We start from the raw sequence: 23,303 nt of genomic DNA, 5'->3' as shown, positions 1-23,303 counted from the left end.
ATCCTGAAACTTCTTAAAATAACCCCGCTGTAATGCAATAAACCTTTCCATTTTATAGATATGGCATAAAGAGTTCCACCAGAAGTTGTAATTTAATCTCCTCCAATCCTTCCAATTAAATGTTATCTTTTATTTCTCCGTATTTAATGTATATTCTAGTCTCTTGACTTCTTGTAAACTGAGTCGAGCTCTGACGAGAGATGACCCGGTATATAAACTGAAGACTAGATTAGATTATTAGTTTTCAGTACTTAGACAAAAAGCAATGTTAACATAAACAACTGAGATACAATAAACTGTATGTAGAATATTGGATGTGAAAATACAAACAGAAAAACAGTCATGTAGAGGCATAAGCCAGAAAAATGATGCCTTCAAACATGACCAAAATATGAAAAGATAACCATTAAGTAAAGTCATACAATGTAAGGAAATATATAATAACCTTAAAAGGAGGGTACATATACTGTACTATCAAGTACCATATTAATTTTCCCCCATATTGAATATCAAGGGACAATAAAACAACAAATGGTCCAGTGTCTCTACTTCAAGATGACAGTGCCAGCATCTATTAGATTTTGAACTGTCCAACTTTTGCAAACAAACTGGGGTACAAAAAATTCTATATAACAGGAAAAACCAAGTGCTTAACTTTATTAATGTACAGTAAAACCTTGGTTTGTGAGCATAATTCATTCCAAAGACATGTTTGTAATCCAAAACATTCCTATATCAAAGCGAATTTCCCCATAAGAAATAATGGAAACTACACAACCCAAGAAAACTTTAATACAAAATACTGTATGCATTCGTATGGCAAGACCTTGCTTGTTTAGAACAGTCACTAACTCCTGCAGTGTCACAGAGAGAGAGAGAGAGAGAAGAACCATCGGTTCAGATGTGATGTGTGTATACTGTATGTACTTGTATTGCAAGAGCTCACTTGTTTAGAACAGTCACTGCACTCCTGCGGTGTCAGAGAGAGAAGAATCATCGGCTCAGTTGTTATGATGTGACATGTGTATACTGTATGTACTTGTATTGCAAGACCTTGCTTATATATCAAGTTAAAATTTAATAAAATGTTTTGCTTGTCTTGCAAAACACTTGCACACCAAGTTACTTGCAATCCAAGGTTTTACTGTATAAGCTGTTTAAAATGTATTTATTTATTTATTTAACAGTTTATATACTGCATAAAACTAAAATTAAAAAAATAATAATGATGGAAGAGTCTGAGAAGTGGAAGAGTAGCCTAATGGTTAGTACATTGGGCTGAGAACCTGGGGAATTGGGTTCAATCGAAATATATACCAAAAGCTGCTTTATACTAACTCCCTCTTTTACGAAACTGCGCTAGCAGTTTCTAGTGTGGGGAACTGCGCTGAATGGCCCACGCTGCTCCCGACGCTCATAGGAACTCAATGAGCGTTGGGAGCAATGTGGGCCATTCAGCGTGGCTCCCCGCTCTAGAAAGTGCTAGCGCAGTTTCGTAAAAGGAGGCCTAAGTGAGAAGAAAGCGTAAAGTATTAAATACAGTGTCTGTTTTAGGAGGAAAAAAGCCTCAGAACTCTGTCAGGGAAAAAAGAACCCCTCAGACTAGACAGGGCAATCACTTCATAGGCTAAGAAACCTCCTATTTAATTTGATATATTTGTTAATCATTGAAAATGTGTGCTTATCTTTTGCTTCCTTAGTTTAACTTGAGCTGTCGGTACTGCGACCAGTCCAACCAACAGTGGCCACCGTTTCACCTCCTGGCCTCATCAGGGTTTGTAAGGACCATATTTTTCATGGCGCTTCTACGTGCTCACGGCTCAGCAAATCGGGTTCAATTCCCAGGTACAAAATAAGTACCTGTATACAATCTGTAAACTATTTTGATTGTAACCACAGAAAGGCAGTATATCGAATCCCATTCACCTTCCAGTCTAGTCAAGTCATGTAAACCTCAATTGTCTGAGATACAAAAACTTACTCTCTCTTCTACAAAAACTGCGCTAGCAGTTTCTAGTGCGGGGAGCCGCGCTGAATGGCCCTATGAGCATCGGGAGCAGCGCGGGCCATTCAGCGCAGCTGTCTGCGCTAGAAACTGCTAGCGCAGTTTCGTAGAAGAGGGGGTTAGGTTGTGAGTCCCTAGGGATAGAGGAAGTACCTATATTGATATGCAAACTGCTTTCGATTGTACCACAATACCCCTCATAGTCAGTGCTATTTAACTGGCCAGGAACGGTTCCTGGCTAGTTAAATAGTGCTTGGCTGGCCATCCGTGAATATTTAGTGGGAGATAGCCGACATTTTTTGTGTGAGCATTTTTGTGCATAAGTGACAGTATTCTGCATGTTTACACGGATCCCTGGTGATAGAACAGCCCTTGAAGCTGACCTTAGTTGTCTACTTCATTGCCTGAAAGATGAAGGTCACACTTTTCACTCCAGGGGCATAGGTATTTTTTTTGCCATGGAGGAAAGATGACAGCAGCCTGTTTTTTACTTTCTGAGAATATATGGGAAAAGGCAACTTGTTGATTTTTATGGCATTGCCCACTCTGCTGTGCTATGTTGTTCACTGTAGTGAGCTCACAGGCGGTACATAGGAAATTAAAACTAAAGCACACAATAGCATAACTTCTTCCACTGATCCTATTCCTACCCATCTACTTAGCACTATCTCCCTGACTGTCATCCCTTTTATCTGTCATATCCTCAAATCAATCGCTTTCCACAGCAGCAGTTCCTGATGCCTTCAAACTTGCCATAGTTACGCCTCTCCTAAAAAAATCCTCACTTGACCCCGCTTACCCTTCCAACTATCACCTCATCTCCCTCCTCCCCTTCTTATCTAAGCTACTTGAACGTGCTGTTCACCGCTATTGCCTGAACTTTCTGTCATCCCTAGTTATTTTTCACCCGTTCCAATCGGGCTTTTGCCCCTTGCACTCCATGAAAACTACCCTTGCTAAAGTCTCCAATGACCTGCTCCTAGCCAAATCCAAAGGCCTCTATTCTGTCCTCATCTTTCTCAATCTATCCAATGCTTTTGACCAAGTAGACCACTGCTTTCTCATTGATTTGCTGTCCTCACTTGGGTTTCAGGTCCCTGTTCTATCTTGTTTCTATTTCTATCGCGAACATAAGAACTGCCGCTGCTGGGTCAGACCAATGGTCCATCATGCCCAGCTGGCCTCCAGGTCAAAGACCAGTGTTCTAAATGAGTCCAGCCTCACCTGCGTACGTTCCAGTTTAGCAGGAACTTGTCCAACTTTGTCTTGAATCCCTGGAGGGTGTTTACCCCTATAACAGACTCCGGAAGAGCGTTCCAGGTTTCTAACACTGCACCTTTAGGGTATGCAGTGATGGATCCTTCTCCCCCTTCTATCAAAGTCCTTTGACCTGGGACTTCTTCTTTTCGTCATCTATATTCAATCCCTTGGTGCCCATGGTTTTCAATATCACCTCTATGCTGATGACTCCCAAATTTACCTCTCTATTACCTCTCTACACCACAAATTTCTGCAGGTATCCAAGCCCAAGTCTCAGCCTGCTTGTCTGACATTTCTGCCTGGATGTTTTGCCACCATTTAAAACTGAAACATCAAAAAATAATCACACTGTTAGTACGTTTTGCAGGATATCACAATCGTCCAGTCATAAAAAAGACAATAATAACAGAAAATCATAAGCACAAAAAGTGGAGAAAAACAGTCCTCATACACAGACCGCTGGAACTGACAGTACCCTAAGCAGTCTATCATCACTGGTCTGTAAAAAAACTCCACACATACATATATTTTAAGTCTCTCATACATACGTAAGACTTTTATTTCCAAAAAAATGTGCTTCTAAGCAGGATGATCTAGATTTCACTGCAAAAAAACTCAATATCGAAGGCTACAGCTAGAGAATGATACGGTGGCGGTTTACCCGCGGCCACCGCATTTTAGCCGCGGGTCACCCGCCAAAAACGGGGAAGAAAACTAGCAGTCGCTGCGGCGACGGGGACAAGGGCATTCACCGCCCGCGGGGCGGTGAATGGTCTTGTCCCCCGCAGTGAGGCATGAAGGATCGCGCGGTCCCCGCAGCTCACACCCGCCCGCCCAATCGATTCCAGTGTCCAGCCAGCTCTCTCCCCTCTCCTCACCCCAGTCCGCAGATCCTCCTCCTCGGCGACCCGCACGCTACCAGAGAGCCGCGCACACCCGCCGCTGCTCAGCCTCGATCTTCTGCTCTGACGCAACCGGAAACAGGAAGTTGCAGCAGAGCAGAAGATCGAACACTGAGCAGCCGCGCAGGTTGCCGAAAAAGAAAACCCACAAACCAAGGTGAGGAGAAGGGAGAGAGCCGGCCAAACACCAGGATCGACCGGGCAGGCAGGTAGTGGCCGCGGGGACCGTGCGATCGCTAGTGTTCCCGGCTCAAATTGGAAGGAGGGAGTGAAAGGAAAAAAGGCTTATATGGATGCAGCGGGGACGATGACGGGGCGGTGAATGGGATGGCAGTGGCGGTGACGGGGCGGTGAAAGGGGTGACGGTGACGGGGCGGTGAAGGGATCGGCGGTGACGGGGCGGTGCAGAGGATGGTGGGCCGGTGACGGGGCGGTGACGGGGACAGATTTTTTCCCCGTGTCATTCTCTAGCTACAGCTGAGTATGTTGAGTCCAATTCAAAGTAAAAACAAAACCAAACCAAAAACCAGCGTGAAAATGGCACTTATCTGAGATTACTGTGTTTGTAGTGAAAAACTGACTTCCTTCTTCAAAACAGCCATGAGAAGCTTCTTTTTGTGAGTGTGTAGTAATTTATACAGCTGTTATTCCTCTATATTGATTGGACCATTTAAAACTGAACATGGCCAAGAGTGAACTATTATCCTTTTGCCCAAAACTACCTCTCTTCACCCCTTGCTCTCTATCTCAGCAAATAACATTGTCATCCTCCCTGTCTCATCAGCTCGCAACCTTGGGGGTCATTTTTGACCTCTCTCTCTCTCTCTCTCTCTCCCCACTACCAAAACCCTTATCCATACCCTTATCACCTCTCACCTAGACTATCACAACTTGCTTCTCACTGGTCTCCCGTTTGACCACCTCTTTCCCCTTCAGTTCTTTCAAAATGTTTCTGCATAACCTATATTCTGCAAGAGTCGCTATGCTCACATCACCCCCACTCCTCAAGTCGCGCCATCGGCTCCCTATCCGTCTCCGCTTACAGTTCAAACTCCTCATTGACCTATAAGTGCATTTATTCTGTATCTCTTCAATATCTCTCTTCCCTTATCTCTCCCTGTACTCCTCCCCGGGAATTCTATTCATTGGGCAAGTCTTTCTTATCGGTGCCCTTTTCCTCCGCTGTTAACTCCAGACTACATCTCTTCTCTTTTGCTGTGCTGTACACCTGGAATAGACTGCCCCACTCGGTACATCAAGCCCCGTCTCTCGTAGTAGTATTAGTAGTAGACTAAAAACCCACTTTTTTGAGGTTGTTTTTAACTCATAACCCTCTTGCCCTAAAGCATCCATTGTAACCTCCTTGTGACCCTGGGCAGGTTGCTTGGCACTCCATTGCCCCAGGTGCAAAAACTTAGATTGTGAGTCTGCTAGGGACAGAGATATAGTACCTGCATAAAATGTGTGCAGCGCTTTATATGCCTAGTAGCGCTATAGAAATGATTAATAGTAGTAGTTCAAACGTTGGTGGTCTGCATTACTAGGCACATAGCAGAACTTTTTTTTTTTAAATAGAAGTTACTGCTTTAGTGATCCCTGGTGAATGTAATAACCTGGCTATATAAATTATCAGCTTCGTATTCGATTCAGGTGCTTTGCCTTTGTAGTTGTAATCCATACAGGGGAGATGTGCAGATTCCTTTAAAGAGTTTAATTTATTATGTTTTGCCCTGTGCTGTACTGTTATCTCTGAAAGCTGCGTGTCAGAAGACACATTTTTGTCTGGGAGAAGAATTATACAAAGCCGTGCATCAACCATAATCTTGCAGGTTCAGGCTTTCATCTTCTGTAAGTGGATCAGTCAAGTCGTAAGTTGGAATCTAGGTAACAAGTAGCAGCTACAGTGGGGAGGGAGTGGTGCAGTGGATAAAGCTACAGCCTCGGCACTCTGAGGTTGTGGGTTCAAACCCACGCTGCTCCTTGTGACCCTGGGCAAGTCACTTAATCCCCCCATTGCCCCAGTTACATTAGAACGATTGTGAGCCCACTGGGACAGACAGGGATGAGCTCCCTTGGGAGAATGGTATAGAAAACTGAATGAATAAATAAATGTGTTATTGAGACTCATCAGCAACTATGCTCCAGGGCTACAAACAAGTCAGGTCTTTACAGTGAATATCCATGATAAAGATTCATATTTGCATAAACTTTGTCCAAGAACCAGGTTCATTTGTGTACTTGGATTAGCCTGAAAACTAAACCTCGTTGTGACGTTGAGAACGGGACATGCAGAGCCCCAGTACACACCATACTAGATCCTTCTTCCTATAGCTCCTCTCACCAGGGGAAAGGTAATGATCAAATGCAGTACTTCCTCTATCCTTGGGGAAGCTCTTGGGTTCAGGATCCACACACACACTGTGTGGTCGGGGTAATGTAAATATCTATTCCTACTCTTAGTACTGCTTATAAATCTACTGGTTGCCATATCTCAAAAAAGATATAGTGGAATTAGGAAAGGTACAGAGAAGGGCGACAGAAATGATAAAAGGGATGGGACAACTTCCCTATGAGGAGAGGCTTAAGCGGCTAGGGCTCTTCATCTTGGAGAAGAGATGGCTCAGGGGTGATATGATAGAGGTCTATAAAGTACTGAATGGAGTGGAAAGGGTAGATGTGAATCGCTTGTTCACTCTTTCCAAAAATACTAGGACTAGGGGACATGCGATGAAGCTACTAAGAAGTAGATTTAAAACAAAGCGGTGTAAATATTTCTTCACACAACGAGTAGTTAAACTCTGGAATTTATTGCTGGAGAATGTGGTGAAATCATTTGGCTTAGTGGGGTTTAAAAAAAAGTTTGGATAATTTCCTAAAAGAGAAGTCCATAGGCCATTATTCAGATGGCTTGGGGAAATCCAGCATAAAATCTGTTTTGTTACTTGAGATTGAGCTAAGTGCTTGAGACCTGGGTTGGCCACTGTTGGAAACAAGATATTGGGCTTGATGGACCTTCAGTCTGTTCCAGTATGGCAATTCTTATGCCCCTGACCATGTCAACATCCCCTAGAATTTCCAAGCAATAAAATTAGATGCACATATCTTCTAGAACAGTGGTTCCCAACCCTGTACCAGCCAGTCGGGTTTTTGGGATAACCCCAATGAATATGCATGAGAGAGATTTGCATATAATGGAGGTGACAGGCATGCAAATCTGCTCCATGCATATTCATTAGGGCTATCCTGAAAACCTGACTGGCTGATGGTCCTCCAGGACAGGGTTGGGAACCACTGCTCTAGAATACCAATTAAAGGCAGTTGCCCCATGTAAATGGTAATTGATGCCAGTTAGTGGTGATTAATATTTTAAACCAATAATTGACTGTTAACACCAATTAATAGCCAATTCATAAATTGAGTTGTATGTGCACCTTCTCTTATTCTGTAACTTATGTATGCAAGTTTATTGAATTAGGAGGTACACACCTATATTGTGACTAACTTGCTCTGCCCCTGCACACATACACAGAGGTCATGTATAAGTACCCATCCTTTTTTCACAGTATATACTTTTATATGTGTACCCATTTTAAGAGGTCGTGTACATGCATAAAGTAGCATTACACATGAAAAATCATTTCTAAAATTAACCTTCCCAAATAGCACTCTCCCCGCAAATGGGTACCTGGACTTCTCACATACACATTCTGTTGTAAAACTTCCAGGAGGTTCTTATGGCTGCCTTCATGGCTGTAGAAACTGTGGATACCTTTTGCCCAGAGCTTTGCAGCACTTTTCTTGGCATCTTTCCCCCTTCTCTTCCTTTGAGTTCCACCATATTCTCTTCTGTAGTTCCCTCAAACTACTCATTATGATAATTTGTCATTCTCCTTGTCCTGTTCTCACGTTCTTCGGTGACTTTGGTGTTTCATCTTTGTTTTTTAAATGATATTCTAAGGGGCTGATGTACTACCCCAGGGGATTTCTCTTGATGGAAAAGGTTTTCTATAAATTCAAAGTAGCTCCATTGCAGGCTTTCACGTGAAAATGACCTGCAAGACACTTGGTAAAAAATATAACTGTACTTCACTGAGGCAACACAACCGAATATAGGGTGTAGTTTGCTGGTTTGTTGGGATTAACTGTCTTTATGAAGAGATCTACCCAGCGTGGCATTCAGCATGTATAGGCTGACATAAAACCTAACAATGTTGTAAAATGGCCTTAGTGAATTAATTTATGCTTATATTTGGCAAACCTGGGGACAGGCAAATAGAATCCAAATAATAGGAATAACATTGTACTATGGCAGAAATATATGCATTTAAAATAGCACAGTAGAGCAGTAATAACTGAAATATGAAAATGTCAGTGGAGTACAAATGATACAATCATAAAAGGCAGCATGGAGGAACATTTATAGAAAAAAACATTTAAGATTCAAAGCACATTACAAATGAAATCCACCAAGTAGGCACTGGTGCAGCTAGTGTAGATACACTGATTCTATAAAGGGTGCCTAAAGTTTGGTACCTCTTAGACACCTAACTTAATGGGCAAACTACCCTTAATAGCCTCAATAATAGGGGAAAAAAATGAATTGGGCAATAGGTGCCTATCTGATTCTATAAAAAGATAAGCGCTTGTTGCATGGCACTTAGCAGAGCCTAATGTCCAAGTGGGTGTTTCTGTGGGCGGAGCGTGACTTCGGTGCTGCTAAGCAGGATTCTCCCAAAATTAGGCACCTGAAATGTAGGCCTTTACAACCTTGGCCTACATTTCAGACGCCTAAGATTTTACATAGGCGCCGCTAGCTGTGATTCTGTAAATGGTGCCTAAGTGTGATTGACATGGCGCCGGTGCCATTTTTCTAGACGCTGGCTGATTTAGGCGCCATTTATAGAATCAGCCCCTTACTGCCTCCTGGCTACAGCTGAACTTACTGCATGGGCCCCATATATAAATAATGAGTCAGTATTCAAAAGCACAAACAGTGATACCACTGCACTATACACTCTATACAGGTAGCTACGTATCTGTATAGCAGCCAATATTCAAAAGGGCATACATTGTTTAGTGGCTGCTGTTAAATAGATGAGCCCACTTTCTGTGGATTTTCTAGTGGCATTTTCCAGATAGCGCAGCCAAAACTCCCTCTAACCCAGTAGTCTCAAACTTGCGGCCCGCCAGGTACTATTTTTAGGCGCTCGGTATGTCTGTCATAATCACAAAAGTAAAATAAAACAGTTTCTTGATCATATGTCTCTTTAGATATAAATGACAATATTATAATTACGGTAATACTTAGCCAAAAGGAAAGATTTATAAACTATGAAGAGTTTTACCTCATGCAAAATTGTCATTTCTTTAATAAGACATTAACTATTTTTTTCTGAGGCCCTCCAAGTACCTACAAATCCAAAATGTGGCCCTGCAAAGGGTTTGAATTTGAGACCACTGCTCTAACCAGTGTGGCACCACCCAGGTAGTGCAGAGTAAAGGCTCAGCGAGGGCAGAACGACTAGCTATGTGTATAGTGGTAATATTCAGCCACTATCCATATATCTAATCGGTCTTACATAAAAAGCAAGCCTAAATTATTTATTTTTTTATTTATTTAGATTTCTATCCCGTTGTCCCCAAAGAGCTCAGAACGGGTTACAGGTTAAACCAGTGGTCTCAAACTCAAACCCTTTGCAGGGCCACGGCATTAAAATATATACATTGTTCAGGAGCAGATGCATAAAATTCTGGTGCTGTAGAGCTGCAGTGCCAGAGAAACACTAGTCTGCATATTTATTGAGGATATTCTGAAAACCTGACTTGCCTGTGGCTCTCGAGTACCGGAATTGCCTACCCCTGTTCTATCCCATTATGGAATACTGTTTAGCACTGATTTTTTTTTTTTTTTTTTTCTGGTGCCCAATTTTGAGTGACATTTGAATCCAGCCCTTACCCCCAAATTCCGTACATGGTGCCTTAAATTGTACACACAAATTGATGCATACAGCTGATTTGCCGCCCTATACATAAAGTTTAAGAGCGGTTAACAACCAAATACATAAAATACAAATATAATTTCAAAAGTCGTATTTTAAAATGATATTACTAAACAGTAATATAGAATTCTGAAGGAGAAAAAAATTGTATTATTAATTTATAGTGTGAAATGCTAAGGAAAAAAGCCAAGTTTTCAGCATCTTACGAAAAGTTAAATATCCCAATGAATCTGAAATTGCTGAGTATTCCAAAGGGAAGAATCAGCATATGAAAAAGCTTATTTCCTGGTAGATGTTAAATGAAATATACTGCAAAGAGGAAAGTTCAAACAAGCTATACCGGGAAGAATGTAACACTGTCCCAGCAGAATTCCTTCAGTTTCTCCCTAAGGTAACCTGGTTGAAGAAACCTACAGGATTTGAAAAGGCAGTCATTTGAAAGAGGTTCTTTCTTGTACAGGAAGCCAATGTAGGTCCTTCAAGACAGGAGTGATATGTTCAAACCTTTTCTTAAATGTAATCAGCCATGCAGCCATATTTTGGACCAAGTGAAGCCTTTTAAGATCAACTTTAGGGAAATCCCAAGTACAATACATTACAATAATCCAATCTACTGATTACAAATGCAAAAACTAGCTTTGCCAGATTTTAAAGATTGCGTCTGCCGAATGACATGAAGATGAAAATAGTATGACTTTCATTGAGTAATTGTTTAATAAGCCTAATTGGCACTGATAAATTGGCAAGTAACACCTCATAGTTGATGCTAATTGATACTTAGAATTTACGCATACAACTAGGTAGATGCATTCTATAAAGTGCTGCATGTCGGTTCTAGTGTACAAATCTGAAAAAGGGGCATGGCCGGGGGGGAGGGAGGAGAGGGGGAGCACGGGCAGATCGTGGGTGTTCCTAAAATTTATTCATACTGTTATAGAATATTCCTGTGTAGACCTGGTTTTCCTTGGCCTAAATGGGTGCGCCTAAAAGTTATGACATACTGGTGTTTAATGTATAAGATGTGAATACGTTTAATAGAATCACGCTGAGCGCCATGCTATCCACACCAATTTTTGGGGTCCTTTAGTGTGTACGTAGTTGTTTCCATTTTAGAACACAAGAGATTTGGTGCTGCTTGGGGTCTTAAAGTTTGTTTTCTGCGTCTTTTTCCCCTTGTTGTTACCCTTTCATCATGTGGTCCCATCCTTATTCCCTTAATTACAGAGTACACACAGAGCAGAAACAGACTTTAATCTTATAACGGCTTTCACTGGATGGAAGCATTGGTTTTTAACTTGAGTTTCTGCGAGCAACACTGAGAATAGTTTAGAGCAGGGGTAGGGAACTCCGGTCCTCGAGAGCCATATTCCAGTCGGGTTTTCAGCATTTCCCCAATGAATATGCATTGAAAGCAGTGCATGCAAATAGATCTCATGCATATTCATTGAGGAAATCCTGAAAACCTGACTGGAATACGGCTCTCGAGGACCAGAGTTCCCTACCCCTGGTTTAGAGAGTGGGAGTTAAGTGTCTCAAAGAGCATGCAAAGTTTGTGTCTTTTGTTTTGCATTTCAGATATGTGCAAAGGTCATCAAATATGGTTCTGGGTCTGAAGGTGGTTCAGCGGCAGTGGAACAAGAGGAGGCTAAACTGTTGCGGCCATCTTAGTTGCACCAGAGAGAATGTGTGAAGATACAAGAGGCGTAACCAGCAGAAGAAAGGAGGTGCTGATGCCCCTGTACAAGTCGCTGGCGAGGCCCCACTTCGAGTATTGTGTCCAGTTTTGGAGGCTGTATCTACAAGGATATAAAAAGACTTTGAGGCAGAGGAAGGCAACAAAATGATACAGGGTTTGTACTATAAGGTATGTATTTGCTGGAAGAAAGAAGAGAGAGAAGCGATATGACACAGACCTTTAAGTACTTAAAAGTATTCAAACAAACCTCTTTCAGAGACTTAGGGGCAGTAGAGCTAGAGAATATGAATGGAGGTTGCAGGGAGTTAGACTTGGGGAATAATGTCAGAAAATAGTTTTTCACAGAGAAGGGGTGAATGGATGGAATGCCCTTCCAAGAGAGGTGGTAGAGTCAAAAACCATGTATGAATTCAAAAATGAATGGGATAGACATAGGGATGCGTAAATAGAAAGAAGATGGAAACACAATATGACTGTTGAGGTGTTACCTTGGCAAGAATAGTGGTAGCTGAGGCCGCTGCCAGATAGTCTTGAATGGTCTGTCTCACAGATAGTGAGAGACAAAGAAGAGTGGCCAAATCCAGCATGGGGGAATGGAGTCTGATGCCGGACAGACTTGTACAGTCTGTGTCCCTCACAAGGAGAGAGACAGGTGAAGGTTCGACAGCTCCAGTGTATTGATCATACATTTATTTTCACATCTGCGAGTGGGGGATCTGTACAGCTTAGGAGAGAGAGGGGAAGGGATCGTGACTGGTAAGTTGAATACTGTCAGCATTACACCACATATCATCCCCATCATGTTTGGCTGCCTATATGGTTGGCATGGTGGTGACTTCACAACCAACATTTAAACATGGGTGACCTGGGCCTACACGGAGTGGTGGGCAAGACTCTGATCACCTTGTTGGGCAGACTGGATGGACCGCGAGGGTCTCTTTCTGCCTTCATTTACTGTGTTACTGTGTTATTTCTGTTACATCCATTGCAGAGCATGTAAAATGAGCATCATTCATAGACCATCTGAATCCACCTCCCTGCCTTTCCATTACCTAAAAACTAACATGAATGTGTGGCCTGTATTGTTTCATTCGAAGGGCAAGAGAAGAAATGCTCCCATTGGGAGAAGAAAACTGTAGAATCAATAGAGTTTTGTTACCACAGATGAGATGCACACTCAACAGTGTGGTCCGTACTGTATCCCAGTAAACCTATCCAGGATTTGTGAGCTTCTAATCTACAACCTGCTTGTATTCTGTAGGAGCCTAAATATGTGTGTGTGGGGTTTTTTTTTTTTTGTGTTTTGTTTTTAAACGTAGTCCCTTCTCTCCTAAAGTATCATTTCCGTCTCGGATGTGTACACAGATTTAGCATTCAGGCAGAACTTGTCTAAAATAAAAGGCCACACAGACAGATATCGTCTTTGTAAGTGCAGCTTCAGAGCATATGCTATGGAGCGTCAAAAGGGAACACCCAGGTTCTTGCTAATAGCTCCAACCTGTTAATCTGACAAAGCTTTATTCCCATTGTCAACCAGAGTCTCATTTAAAAGAAGAACGGCCGTAGCTATGTTGGTCCACAGATAAAAAATGTCAAGCTAAGTTTTTAGATATGATAGTACCATTTAACTGCACAATACCAACGAGCAGTTTTAGGAAACAGAAGCATTTTTTCTTGAGGTTCTCAAACTGTTGAAACAGCCTGATCCCTTGATTTTAGCTTTAAAGATAGTTGGGTTTTTCTTTTCATTGGGCAGTAAATGTGTAGTTAATGAAGGTTAAAAATATATTTGGCAGCTCAGAGAGAGAACGCCGCTTGTTCTGCTTTTAACTGCCAGGCCCGGGATCCTGACCTGCTGCAATTGTCTGTAAAAGGAGCTTCTTAGAAAGATCGAGCTGGTTGACACCCGCACTGGTTTCTTTGCGAAGTGGGAATCGAGCTGTAATGACAGGTACAACAGGGTTGCGATGACAGGTTCATTCAGACAATATTCTAAGGCTGCCTGTAACTCTTAGGCTGTCATCAAGCGTTTGGTAGGCCCTGTGTCTGTAGCGGGAATAAACAGGCCGTCTTCAAGTGCAGCGCCAAGGATGAGATAACATCAGGTTTTTCAGATCAGATTAAAATAGAAATAACTTAAGTAGCTCAGAAAACAAAACAAAACAAAAAAAATTCACTGCGTCTTGACTGCTAATCCCCCCCAAATGTAGTTTGTTTTTATATATAATTGGGTTTCTGAAGAAGTGATCTGGACAAAATATGACACCTTAAACAGGAGAATAGGGAGGGAGAGGGGTGTGAAGAAACAAGAGTGGGGAGTTAAGCAGAAGGGGATGCCCTTGTATTCTTAAATGAAGTGTTGGTTTCATTGACAGTGAAATTCATTGCAAGTAATTACTGGTTGAGATTTATCTCTCTAGCACTTGAGGGTCCCACCCACAGCACACAAAGGCCTACATATTTCTATTCTTTGCCGTGAAGTGGAAGGAGGGCATTGGCCTTGAGGCTGTACAAATGCTACTCTGATGAAAGCACACTGCCTGTCAAACAGCAGTCAGGGAATTAACTGGCCAACTTCCGGCATCACTCATATTGGGCCAGATGTATTAAAGAGATTGTCATGTTTTGTGTCTGGAGGGGAAAAATGCTGAGCACAACGGCTTTTTCTTCAGGTTTGCTGCGCTCTCTCTCTCTGTTTAGAATCATTATTATTACAGTATTATGGTTTTTTGAAAAATGAGTTTTGGAGGGAAGAATAGGGTTACCATTCTCTTTTTTGTGAAGACAAAAAAGAGAACACATGATCTCACCCACACTCCACCCATTTCTTTGGTCCCCCTTTCCATCCTGTGTACCCTTTTAGTGCTTTTCTCTTTCTTTCTCCCTTCCTCCAACCCTCCTCCCCCATGGTGTGTCTTTCTTTCTTTCCTTCTAACCCCCCTCTCTTTTGGGTCTTTCTTTCTTTCCCCCCACCATGGGTGTTCCTTTCGCTCCTTCCAACTTCCTCTCCTACAGTTTCTGTCTCTCCCCTCTTATCCAGCATTACCCTTCTCCATGCTCTTTTCTCCAGCGCTCTTTCCTTTCCATAATGCTTCTATTCCTTTCATGCTGTTTCTCCAGCCCTCCCTCCCTTCATGCTGTTTCTCTAGTCGCCTCCCCTCCCTCCTCCAACAGTTCCCCACCTATTTCTTCCCCAGACCCAGCTGCTGTAATTGAATCTTCAGGCAGCTGGCAGCAGCAATGAGGTAAGACTATGGTCACCAGCCTTCCCCGGTAGCCGCCTCTCTACAAGACCTGCCTAAGTGGGAACAGGAAGTCACAGCAGAGAGGTGGCTTCTGGAGCAGGCCTTCGGCAGCAGGCTTATCTCGCTGCTGCTGGTTGTCTGAATTACAATTACAGTAACTAGGCCCTAGGAGGAGTTTGTTGGGAGAGTTGGGAGAGCCGGCTACACCCAGACATGCTCCCCCCATAAAAAAACCCCACCATCCATGTACCCAGACAGTCCTCAAAAAAGGACAGGTTCAGGTTTTCCCTTATGTCTGGTAACTAGGGAGCTAGAGTAAAGCAGGAGGAAACAATTGCTAGAAATTCAGCTTAAAAAAACTAAAAATATCTGGTAGTTGGAGTATCATTTACTGGAAGGATCAGTCACTACGTCAGTGGTTTATTGTGCTAGAGAAATCCTGTATTGCAAATCACAAGCAGCTCACTGGATAACTATCAACTGTGGAAAATAAGGCTATTAGAGAAAAGCAAGAATAATTTAGAGTTGTAATCCTGACAAACAGACTGAGGATGCCAAAATGTCTTGGCTCTCATGAAGCTGCCCCAGGTTCTTCAGTCTGTCAATGCTAGAATTTTTTCCACTTATTAATGAAGTCCAACTTGCTTCTGATGTTTTACACAAATGAGATGTTGGGGATTTTCTGTACTGTGAACAAGTTCTCTAGACAAAAATGGTACTGAGAGTTGTGCTCTTCATGCGTCATGCCCAGTCTTGTCATTTCAGGACCTTTGCTTCGTAGGAATGTGATGTAGTGATTCTTAGCTTCTCATTTTGGGAGGGATAAAGCTGTGCTTTGCTCTTACGGTTGAGAAGTCAGCCAAATACTTAGTCAGTGCCATTCAAGAGACTTACTAAATCACATTATGTGTCACTGGTTGCATTATAATGTGATCTGGTTTACATCTTGCCTGTCTTGCCGAAGGTTATTACAGCCCTCCAGCCTTCCTCTCTGCTTGTGTTCTGTTGGAGGCCAGGTTCCTGAAGAAGGGCTCTTCCCGAAACCAGCGCGGTTGAACCTTTCCTCCTGGCGCGGGTTTTCCATTGTGTAACAGTTTTGGATAAGTATTGTTTCTTTTGGATATGATTTTTACTTTTTGGCATGGTTTTTGACTTTGTTTGTGATTTTGTGTGAGTTTTTTGAGGGGGTTTGGCTGGCAGGGTTTGTGTGGGGGTCGCTCAGGTTGTTTGTGTTGAGTTTCATTTACTCACTTTGATTGTTGATTGGTTTGATTTCTGCACACACAGGGCGCTCGATGATGGTGTGCGGGTGGAGGCTTATGGCCTTGACCCAGAAGTGAAGTGTCGGAGCTGAGCTCCTATCACTGAGGGTTCACACTGAGAGCGCCCTATAACATCATATAATGTGACATGTTCTTTGACATATTACATTATATTTGGTTTGTAAGTTGTGAGCCAAGTTAGACACTTTGAGCTTCCCCCTCACAGACCTTGATGTGACTTGGTTGCCTTCCTTGTTTTTTCTAGTGAAGGTTATTACTGAGCATTGTCCCATTCTCGTTACTGCTGCCTCCCAAGCTGTGCATCATTCTTTCTTGTCTTCACATAATAGATATACACACATACGTACATGAATTCATATATATATACATAGCTATAGCTATAGCTAGATCTTGTATACATATATCTGTATTATACAGATAGTTATCCGGTTAGCAGACTGAGGACCTGATGCGCAAAGGAAACCCGGCTTGCAACATTTCATTTAGATTGGTTTTAGCTGGTTTAAATGAAATATTTGTTTGCAGCTAATGCACAGAGGCTTTTGGCCACTTCTTTATTGTGCACAGAAGCAGTGACCAAAAGTCCTGTGTTAATGAGTCCACTAGTATTAAAATGAGCTCATTAGCGATACTGCCTAATGCTCAGAAAACTGGCTCACAAAAACCCTTGCCCTAATGACTAAAACCAAAGCTGTCAGTAGGGCAGGGTAACTTTTACAGCCATGCTTCTACACACAATGCCTCCTAACTTCTTTTCCTCTGGTGGCAAAACCAGCAGCCGTTTTGGACAGGGTCCAGTCTAGCACTGGGAACTGCACAGTACAGGGACCAAGGAAGAAATAAGTGAGCCTAGAAGGGGAAGCTCTCTCCCCCTTTCTCGGCTTAAGTTCATGCGGCAAAAAGGACAGATGTGATTTTCTGGGCCAGTTTCCTCTACTGAAAGGACATCTCCCATTCCCATCCCCCGCACCGTTCACTGGACATGCACACATAACAACATAGTAAATGACAGCAGATAAAGACCTGAATGCTTCATCCAATCTTTCCAACCTTACACTCTATAAATTAATGATTAAATTGTCCTTTTTCTTAGATAATTTTGGGCCAAAAACCCAGAGTTCTGCCTGATACTCTAGCCCATCCTCAACTGAATGGCCATATAAGGGACCCAGACCGTGCAAGTCTGCCCAGTACTGGCCTTAGTTTTTCAATATATACCATTATTTTCTGATTAGAGATCCTCTGTGTTTTATCTCATCCATTTTTGAACTCTGTCACCATTTTCATCTCAACCACCTCAATCACCCTCTCCATAAAGAAGAATTTTCTAACTTTACTCTTGAATCTACCACAAATCTTTAACAAAGCGACCCTACCCTATACGTTTTATCCCATTCCCACTTTCTCCTTTTCTTCTCAAATATGTAACTTCTCCCCTCTCTTCCCTTTTACCCTCACTTTCAAGTTTGTCTTGTTGATATTATTTATGTTCACACCATTTATTTTAAAATGCCAATTATTTTATTTTTTTATCTTTCTTACCTTTTAAATTTTATTGTTAACCGGCCAGATATTTATTGATGGTCGGTATATTAAAAACTAATAAACTTGAAACTTGAAACTCTCTATACAGCCTAGCATCCTTCTGGCAACAGCCACCACCTTGTCATACTGTTTCTTTGCCTTTAAATCTTCAGACACTATCACCCCAAGGTCCCTCTCCCCATCCATGCATATCAGCCTCTCACCTCCCAACACTTACAGCTCCTTCTGATTTCTAATCTCCAAATGCATTACTCTGCAGTTCTTTGCAATGAATTTTAGTTGCCAGATATTAGACCATTCCTCTAACTTTTGTAGATCCTTTTTCATGTTTTCCACTCCCTCCTTGGTGTCTACTCTTGGTATCATCCACAAAAAGGCAAACCTTTCCTTCTAAACCTTCGGCAATGTCGCTCACAAATATATTGAACAGGATTGGCCCCAGTACTGATCCTTGAGGGACTCCACTTCTCACTTTTCCTTCCTCCGAGTGAATTCCATTAACCACCAGCCTCTGGCGTCTGTCCGTCAACTAGTTTCTAATCCAGTTCACCACTTTGGATCCTAACTTCAGCCTGTCAAATTTGTTCAAGAGTCTCCTATGAGGAACCGTGTCAAAGGCTTTGCTGAAATCTAAGTAAATTACATCTAGTATATATCCACGATCCAATTCTCTGGTCACCCAATCAAAAAATTCAATCATATTCATTTGGCACCATTTACCTTTAGTAAAACTATGTTGCCTTGGATCCTGTAACCCATTAGATTCTAGGAATTTCACTATCCTTTCAGCAACGCTTTCATTATTTTTCCAGTAGCCGAAGTGAGATTTACCAGTCTGTAGTTTCCTGCTTCATCTGTGCGACCACTTTTGTGAATAGAGACCACATCCACTTTTCTTCAATCCACAGGAACCACTCCTGTCTTCAAAGATTTGTTGAACAAATCTTTAATAGGACCCACTAGAACCTCTCTGAGCTCCCTCAATATCATGGGATGAACCCCGTCCGGACCCACTGCTTTGTCCACCTTCATTTTTTCAAGTTGTTCATAAACACTTTCTTCTGTGAATGGCATGGTATCTACTACTCCATCTTGTGTGTAACTTTGCCAGACAATCTCAGTCCTTTTCCAGGATTTTCTTCCATGAATATAGAACAGAAGTATTTGTTTAGCATGTTTGCTTTTTTCTTTTCACTCTCCATGTATTGGTTCATAGCATCTTTTAGTTTTGCAATTCCATTTTTCATCTTTCTTCTTTCACTAATATGTATAAAAAAATGTCTCCCTTTTTTACATTTTTAACCATTTGCTCTTCTGCTTGCGCTTTCGCCAGGCGTAGCTCTCTTGGCTTCTTTCAATTTCACCTGGTAGTCCTTTCTACACTCCTTCTTGAGTTTTTTTTAATATTTCATGAATGCCAACTCTTTGCCTTTATTTTCTCCGCCCCTAATTTGGAGAACCATATCGGTTTCCTTTTCTTCTAGCTTTATTTTCTTTACATAAAGGTCAGTAGCCATTTTTATTTCTCCTTTCAGCTTAGACCACTGTTTTTCTACTTGTCTTATGTCCTCTCCACACCTTTCCTCCCAAGGTTAGCAAGCTCAGGGCTGCAGCTGGAGGGCCTCTGTGCATGCGCGGACATCAGCTTGATATCACGTATGGGCATGATGTCATCACGTTGACGTCCACACATGTCTGGAGGCCCTCCAGTCGTGGCCCCGATTTTAGTGTGCTGTAGCTTCAAAATGTTTGCAACACACTGTTATAGACGTTCTTTTACACGCGTAAAACAGGATTTACAAGCAGAAAAAGGTGTATCAACATAACCCCCATTTGTATAAATAGCTCCTTCCCCCCAAATTGCTTTTTTTCCCTCTGGAGACACAGCTGTTTGCCAATACCATCTTTATTTTCAGTTCTGTGCAGCTCCCCACCCCTCCTCATATCATTAAATCTATAGACCTAAATATAGATGCTTAATAGGGCTTAAAGCAAACACACAAAACCAGCATCCCAACTTATGAAGTAATTAGCAGGCTAGGATAAGGTCTTATGTTACCAGTCTGTAATTTGGTGAGCATTTGTGTTATAAATAGAATGTGAAATTAAAAGATACACGATGGGCTTCTTCCAAACAAAAATAAAGACGAAAAGATGTGTGTAAATAGATCGCTGTAATACTCGCGTTCCAATGTTCTGGTCCAGATGCCTTGCAGTCCCATACCAAGACATTGCTATGCCCAGTTTTTTTTTAGCTGAAAATCTGTTTTTTATTAACAAGAAAGAACCACACACCAACAAATGCAAAATGGCAGACAAAAAAATTGAAATTATACAAAATAGGGACCTCCCAAGAGGACTGGACTTTGATGTCCTCCTGGGTTACAGAGGCACCCATACAAGTTTTAAGTTTCAAGTTTATTATGGATTTGATTAATCACTTATTCAAAATTCTAAGCGATGTACAGTGGAGTAAAATAATAAATTACAATTATCAAGGGGAAACAAACCAGATAAGTACGACTGACTTGTCAAAACATATAATACAAAAGGAAAAAATAGGGAAAGAAATACAAGTTAATGATAGTAAGTAAGATGAGTAAGGGAAAAAAACAATAGGAAGGGGGAAAACAGTGAGCTTCAAAGAAATTAAGAACTAAGGTTCAGTTGATGCACCTAATCTGATTTTCTAGTTGATACACCTAATCTAATTTACTAGTTGTCAAACACATCTTTAAAAAGAAAGCATTTTAACTTGCTCTTAAATCTGTCTAAATTATGTTCTTCCCGTACATGAATTTGGAGTAAATTCCATGTTTGGGGTGCTGTGACGGAGAAAATAAATTGCCGCCGTGTATTTATGGTTCTAAATGAAGGAAAAGATGTTGGTCAGTAGACCTGAGTAATCTTGTAGATGTATAGGGAATCAATAGTCTATGAATAAAGGCGGGAGTTTTATAGAGAAGAGATTTGAAAGTCGATAGACTTAATTTATGTGTTATGCGGTGTTCAACTGGAAGCCTATGCGGTGTTCAACTGGAAGCCAATGCGCTTCCTTAAGTAGAGGTGTAACATGGTCAAATTTTTTAGCTTTCTTTATGAGTTTAATTGAAGCATTTGAATGATCTGTAAACGTCGGATTTCTTTTTGGGCAATTCCTTTAAATAGCGCGTTGCAATAGTCAATTTTTGAAATCACCATGGAATGAATTAGTGTATTAAGTGACTTGGGGGTATAAGAATTTAGAAACTGAACGAATTTGACGTAGTCTAAAGAAGGTAGATCTAACAATACTACTAATATGTTCATGATAGATAAGTTTGCAATCGAAAATAACCCCAAGGATCTTATTACTACTTATCGACTGCAGGATGGAACCTTTAATAGAAATTGGAAACAGGAGCTTATGACCTTCTTTCCAGGGGAAGAGCATAACATTTGATTTGTTAATATTAAGAGCTAGTCTATTTGCCTCGAGCCATTGGTGAATCAGTTCAAGTTTCTTATTGATTGCTGTTATTTCAAGGGGATTATTGGAGTCTAGCAGGTGTATCATCTGCGTAAGCAAAAACGTTAAAGCCAATGGATTGGCATACGAGTCATCAATGGTGCAAGAAAAATATTAAATAACAGGGGAGAGAGGATAGACCCTTGAGGAATGCCGTATGTAGCTGAGAATCACATCAAAATACTATTGTTAAAGGACACAATCGAGGATCGATTAGTGAAATAGGATCTAAACCAGGAAAGAACCTGATCTGTGATACCAATGGTCTGTATCTTTTTAAAAGAAGATTATGATCGATTGTGTCGAAAGCTGATGAGAGGTCAATGGATATTAGAAGAACAGATTTGTGATGGTCCAAGTAGTAGAGTATGGAAGTGGACATGCCAATTAAGGAGTGTTCCATAGAATGATGCTGCCTGAAGCCTGTTTGATTTGGATGTAAAATATTGTTTTTTTCTATGAACTCAGAAATTTGATTTAAAACCACCTTCTCAGTTAGCTTCGCTAGGAAGGAGATATTTGCAATTGGTCTGTAATTTGATCCGACCTCAGGACTGATGTTATGATCTTTGATAATGGGGTTCCTTCCAGGCTAAGGGCATGATACTTTGCTGAAGACTTTCATTAATTAATGCAAGGATGAATGGTTCAAAGATAGTGAAGTATTGTTTAAGGATGAGGGGCGAGATTGTCAGTTTGGGAACCCTTGATATTGATGGTCTTAATAAGGGATTCAATCTCCCTAAGTCTAGGTAGGTTGAATTGTGAACATTTTGAGGACAGTGAAATTGAATCAGTTTGCTCTTGATCCGGAATTGGTTTCTGTTTTAAAGTAAGGTTTTTTTCTAGTGTTATTAACTTTATCTATGAAATAATTTGCAAGTTCCTGGGCGGTAGGCAGGTTACTATTTATCTGGTCTTGCCTTTTGGTATTAGAAGTTACCGATTTTAATATGGTGTATAGTGCGGCTGAATTTTTAGCTTTATCAATTTGTTTTGAGAAATATTTCATTTTTGCTTGATTTATTTTTGATTTATACCCTCCATCCTCCCCCAGCAGACCCCCCCCCAACATACCCTCCACCCAGACCCCTCCTCCCTCCCCCAAATCCAAGAACAAAGAAGGTACCAAGTTCAGACAGGTGGGATAGGATACAACGGCAGTCTGTTCAAAATGCGACTATGACTCCGGGGAGACAAAATGTCCAAATAAGGAGACCAAATATGGGCAAAGTCACTGCTTCTGTGGTGAGAGGAGTAAGCCATACTTGCCTCCCAACCCATAAGTTTGTGTAATTTATTCCTCCAATACCAGAAGGAGGGGGAACATCAGCTAGCCAATAATTCAGGATACACTTTTTCCCCAATATATAACATTTGCTCAAAAACAATTTCTCGGTAGAGGTATAAACAGAAAATGCTGAGAAGTGAGCAAACAGCAAATGGGACACACAGAGAGGGACAGGAACACGCAACAAGCTTCAAAGGAAGGAAGCCAAATTCCCCCCAAAGCCCTGAATATTCTCACAACTCCAAAGGCCATGAAAATAAGAATTCACTTCAGTAAGACAAGTAAGACAGTATTGGGTGTCCACACAGCCCATGTGGTAGGCCTGACTCTGGGAGGCATACGCTCTCAACAAGGTTCTATAGTAGCACTCTCGGAGCTCATCATTAAGTACTAATGCTGGGATATGTTTAAGAGCTCGGAGCAAAAAATCCACCCTAAGCTCCTTCCTCAAATCCCTCTGCCAAACCTCCAACACAAAGGAGAAATCCAGGGGAGGTCCAAACTGGTTTATGAAAGGAGGAAACCGAGATCCAAGGCTCAGGATCCCTCCCCCCTCCAAGAAGGCACGA

At 41.6% G+C, this 23,303-nt stretch overlaps 1 protein-coding gene across 6 annotated transcripts in view; it reads left to right on the top strand.

Moving 5' to 3' along the window:
- The window catches only part of FGFRL1 (fibroblast growth factor receptor like 1), a 490,351-nt gene that overhangs the window by 102,047 nt on the left and 365,001 nt on the right, over window positions 1-23,303 (top strand). Inside the window, exon 3 of one of the 6 annotated variants that reach the window (XM_033951626.1) lies at window positions 1,701-1,845. The exons of the other annotated variants lie outside the window; for them this stretch is intronic. Coding sequence (XP_033807517.1) covers window positions 1,797-1,845 — 49 coding nt within the window. The 5' untranslated portion in view covers window positions 1,701-1,796. The remainder of the gene's footprint in view (window positions 1-1,700; window positions 1,846-23,303) is intronic. 6 annotated transcript variants of the gene reach the window in all.

Source organism: Geotrypetes seraphini, chromosome 1, assembly GCF_902459505.1.
Source record: "Geotrypetes seraphini chromosome 1, aGeoSer1.1, whole genome shotgun sequence".
Classification (NCBI taxonomy): domain Eukaryota; kingdom Metazoa; phylum Chordata; class Amphibia; order Gymnophiona; family Dermophiidae; genus Geotrypetes; species Geotrypetes seraphini.
Note: the sequence above shows the minus strand (reverse complement) of the source record. Positions and strands in the feature narration are given on the sequence as shown.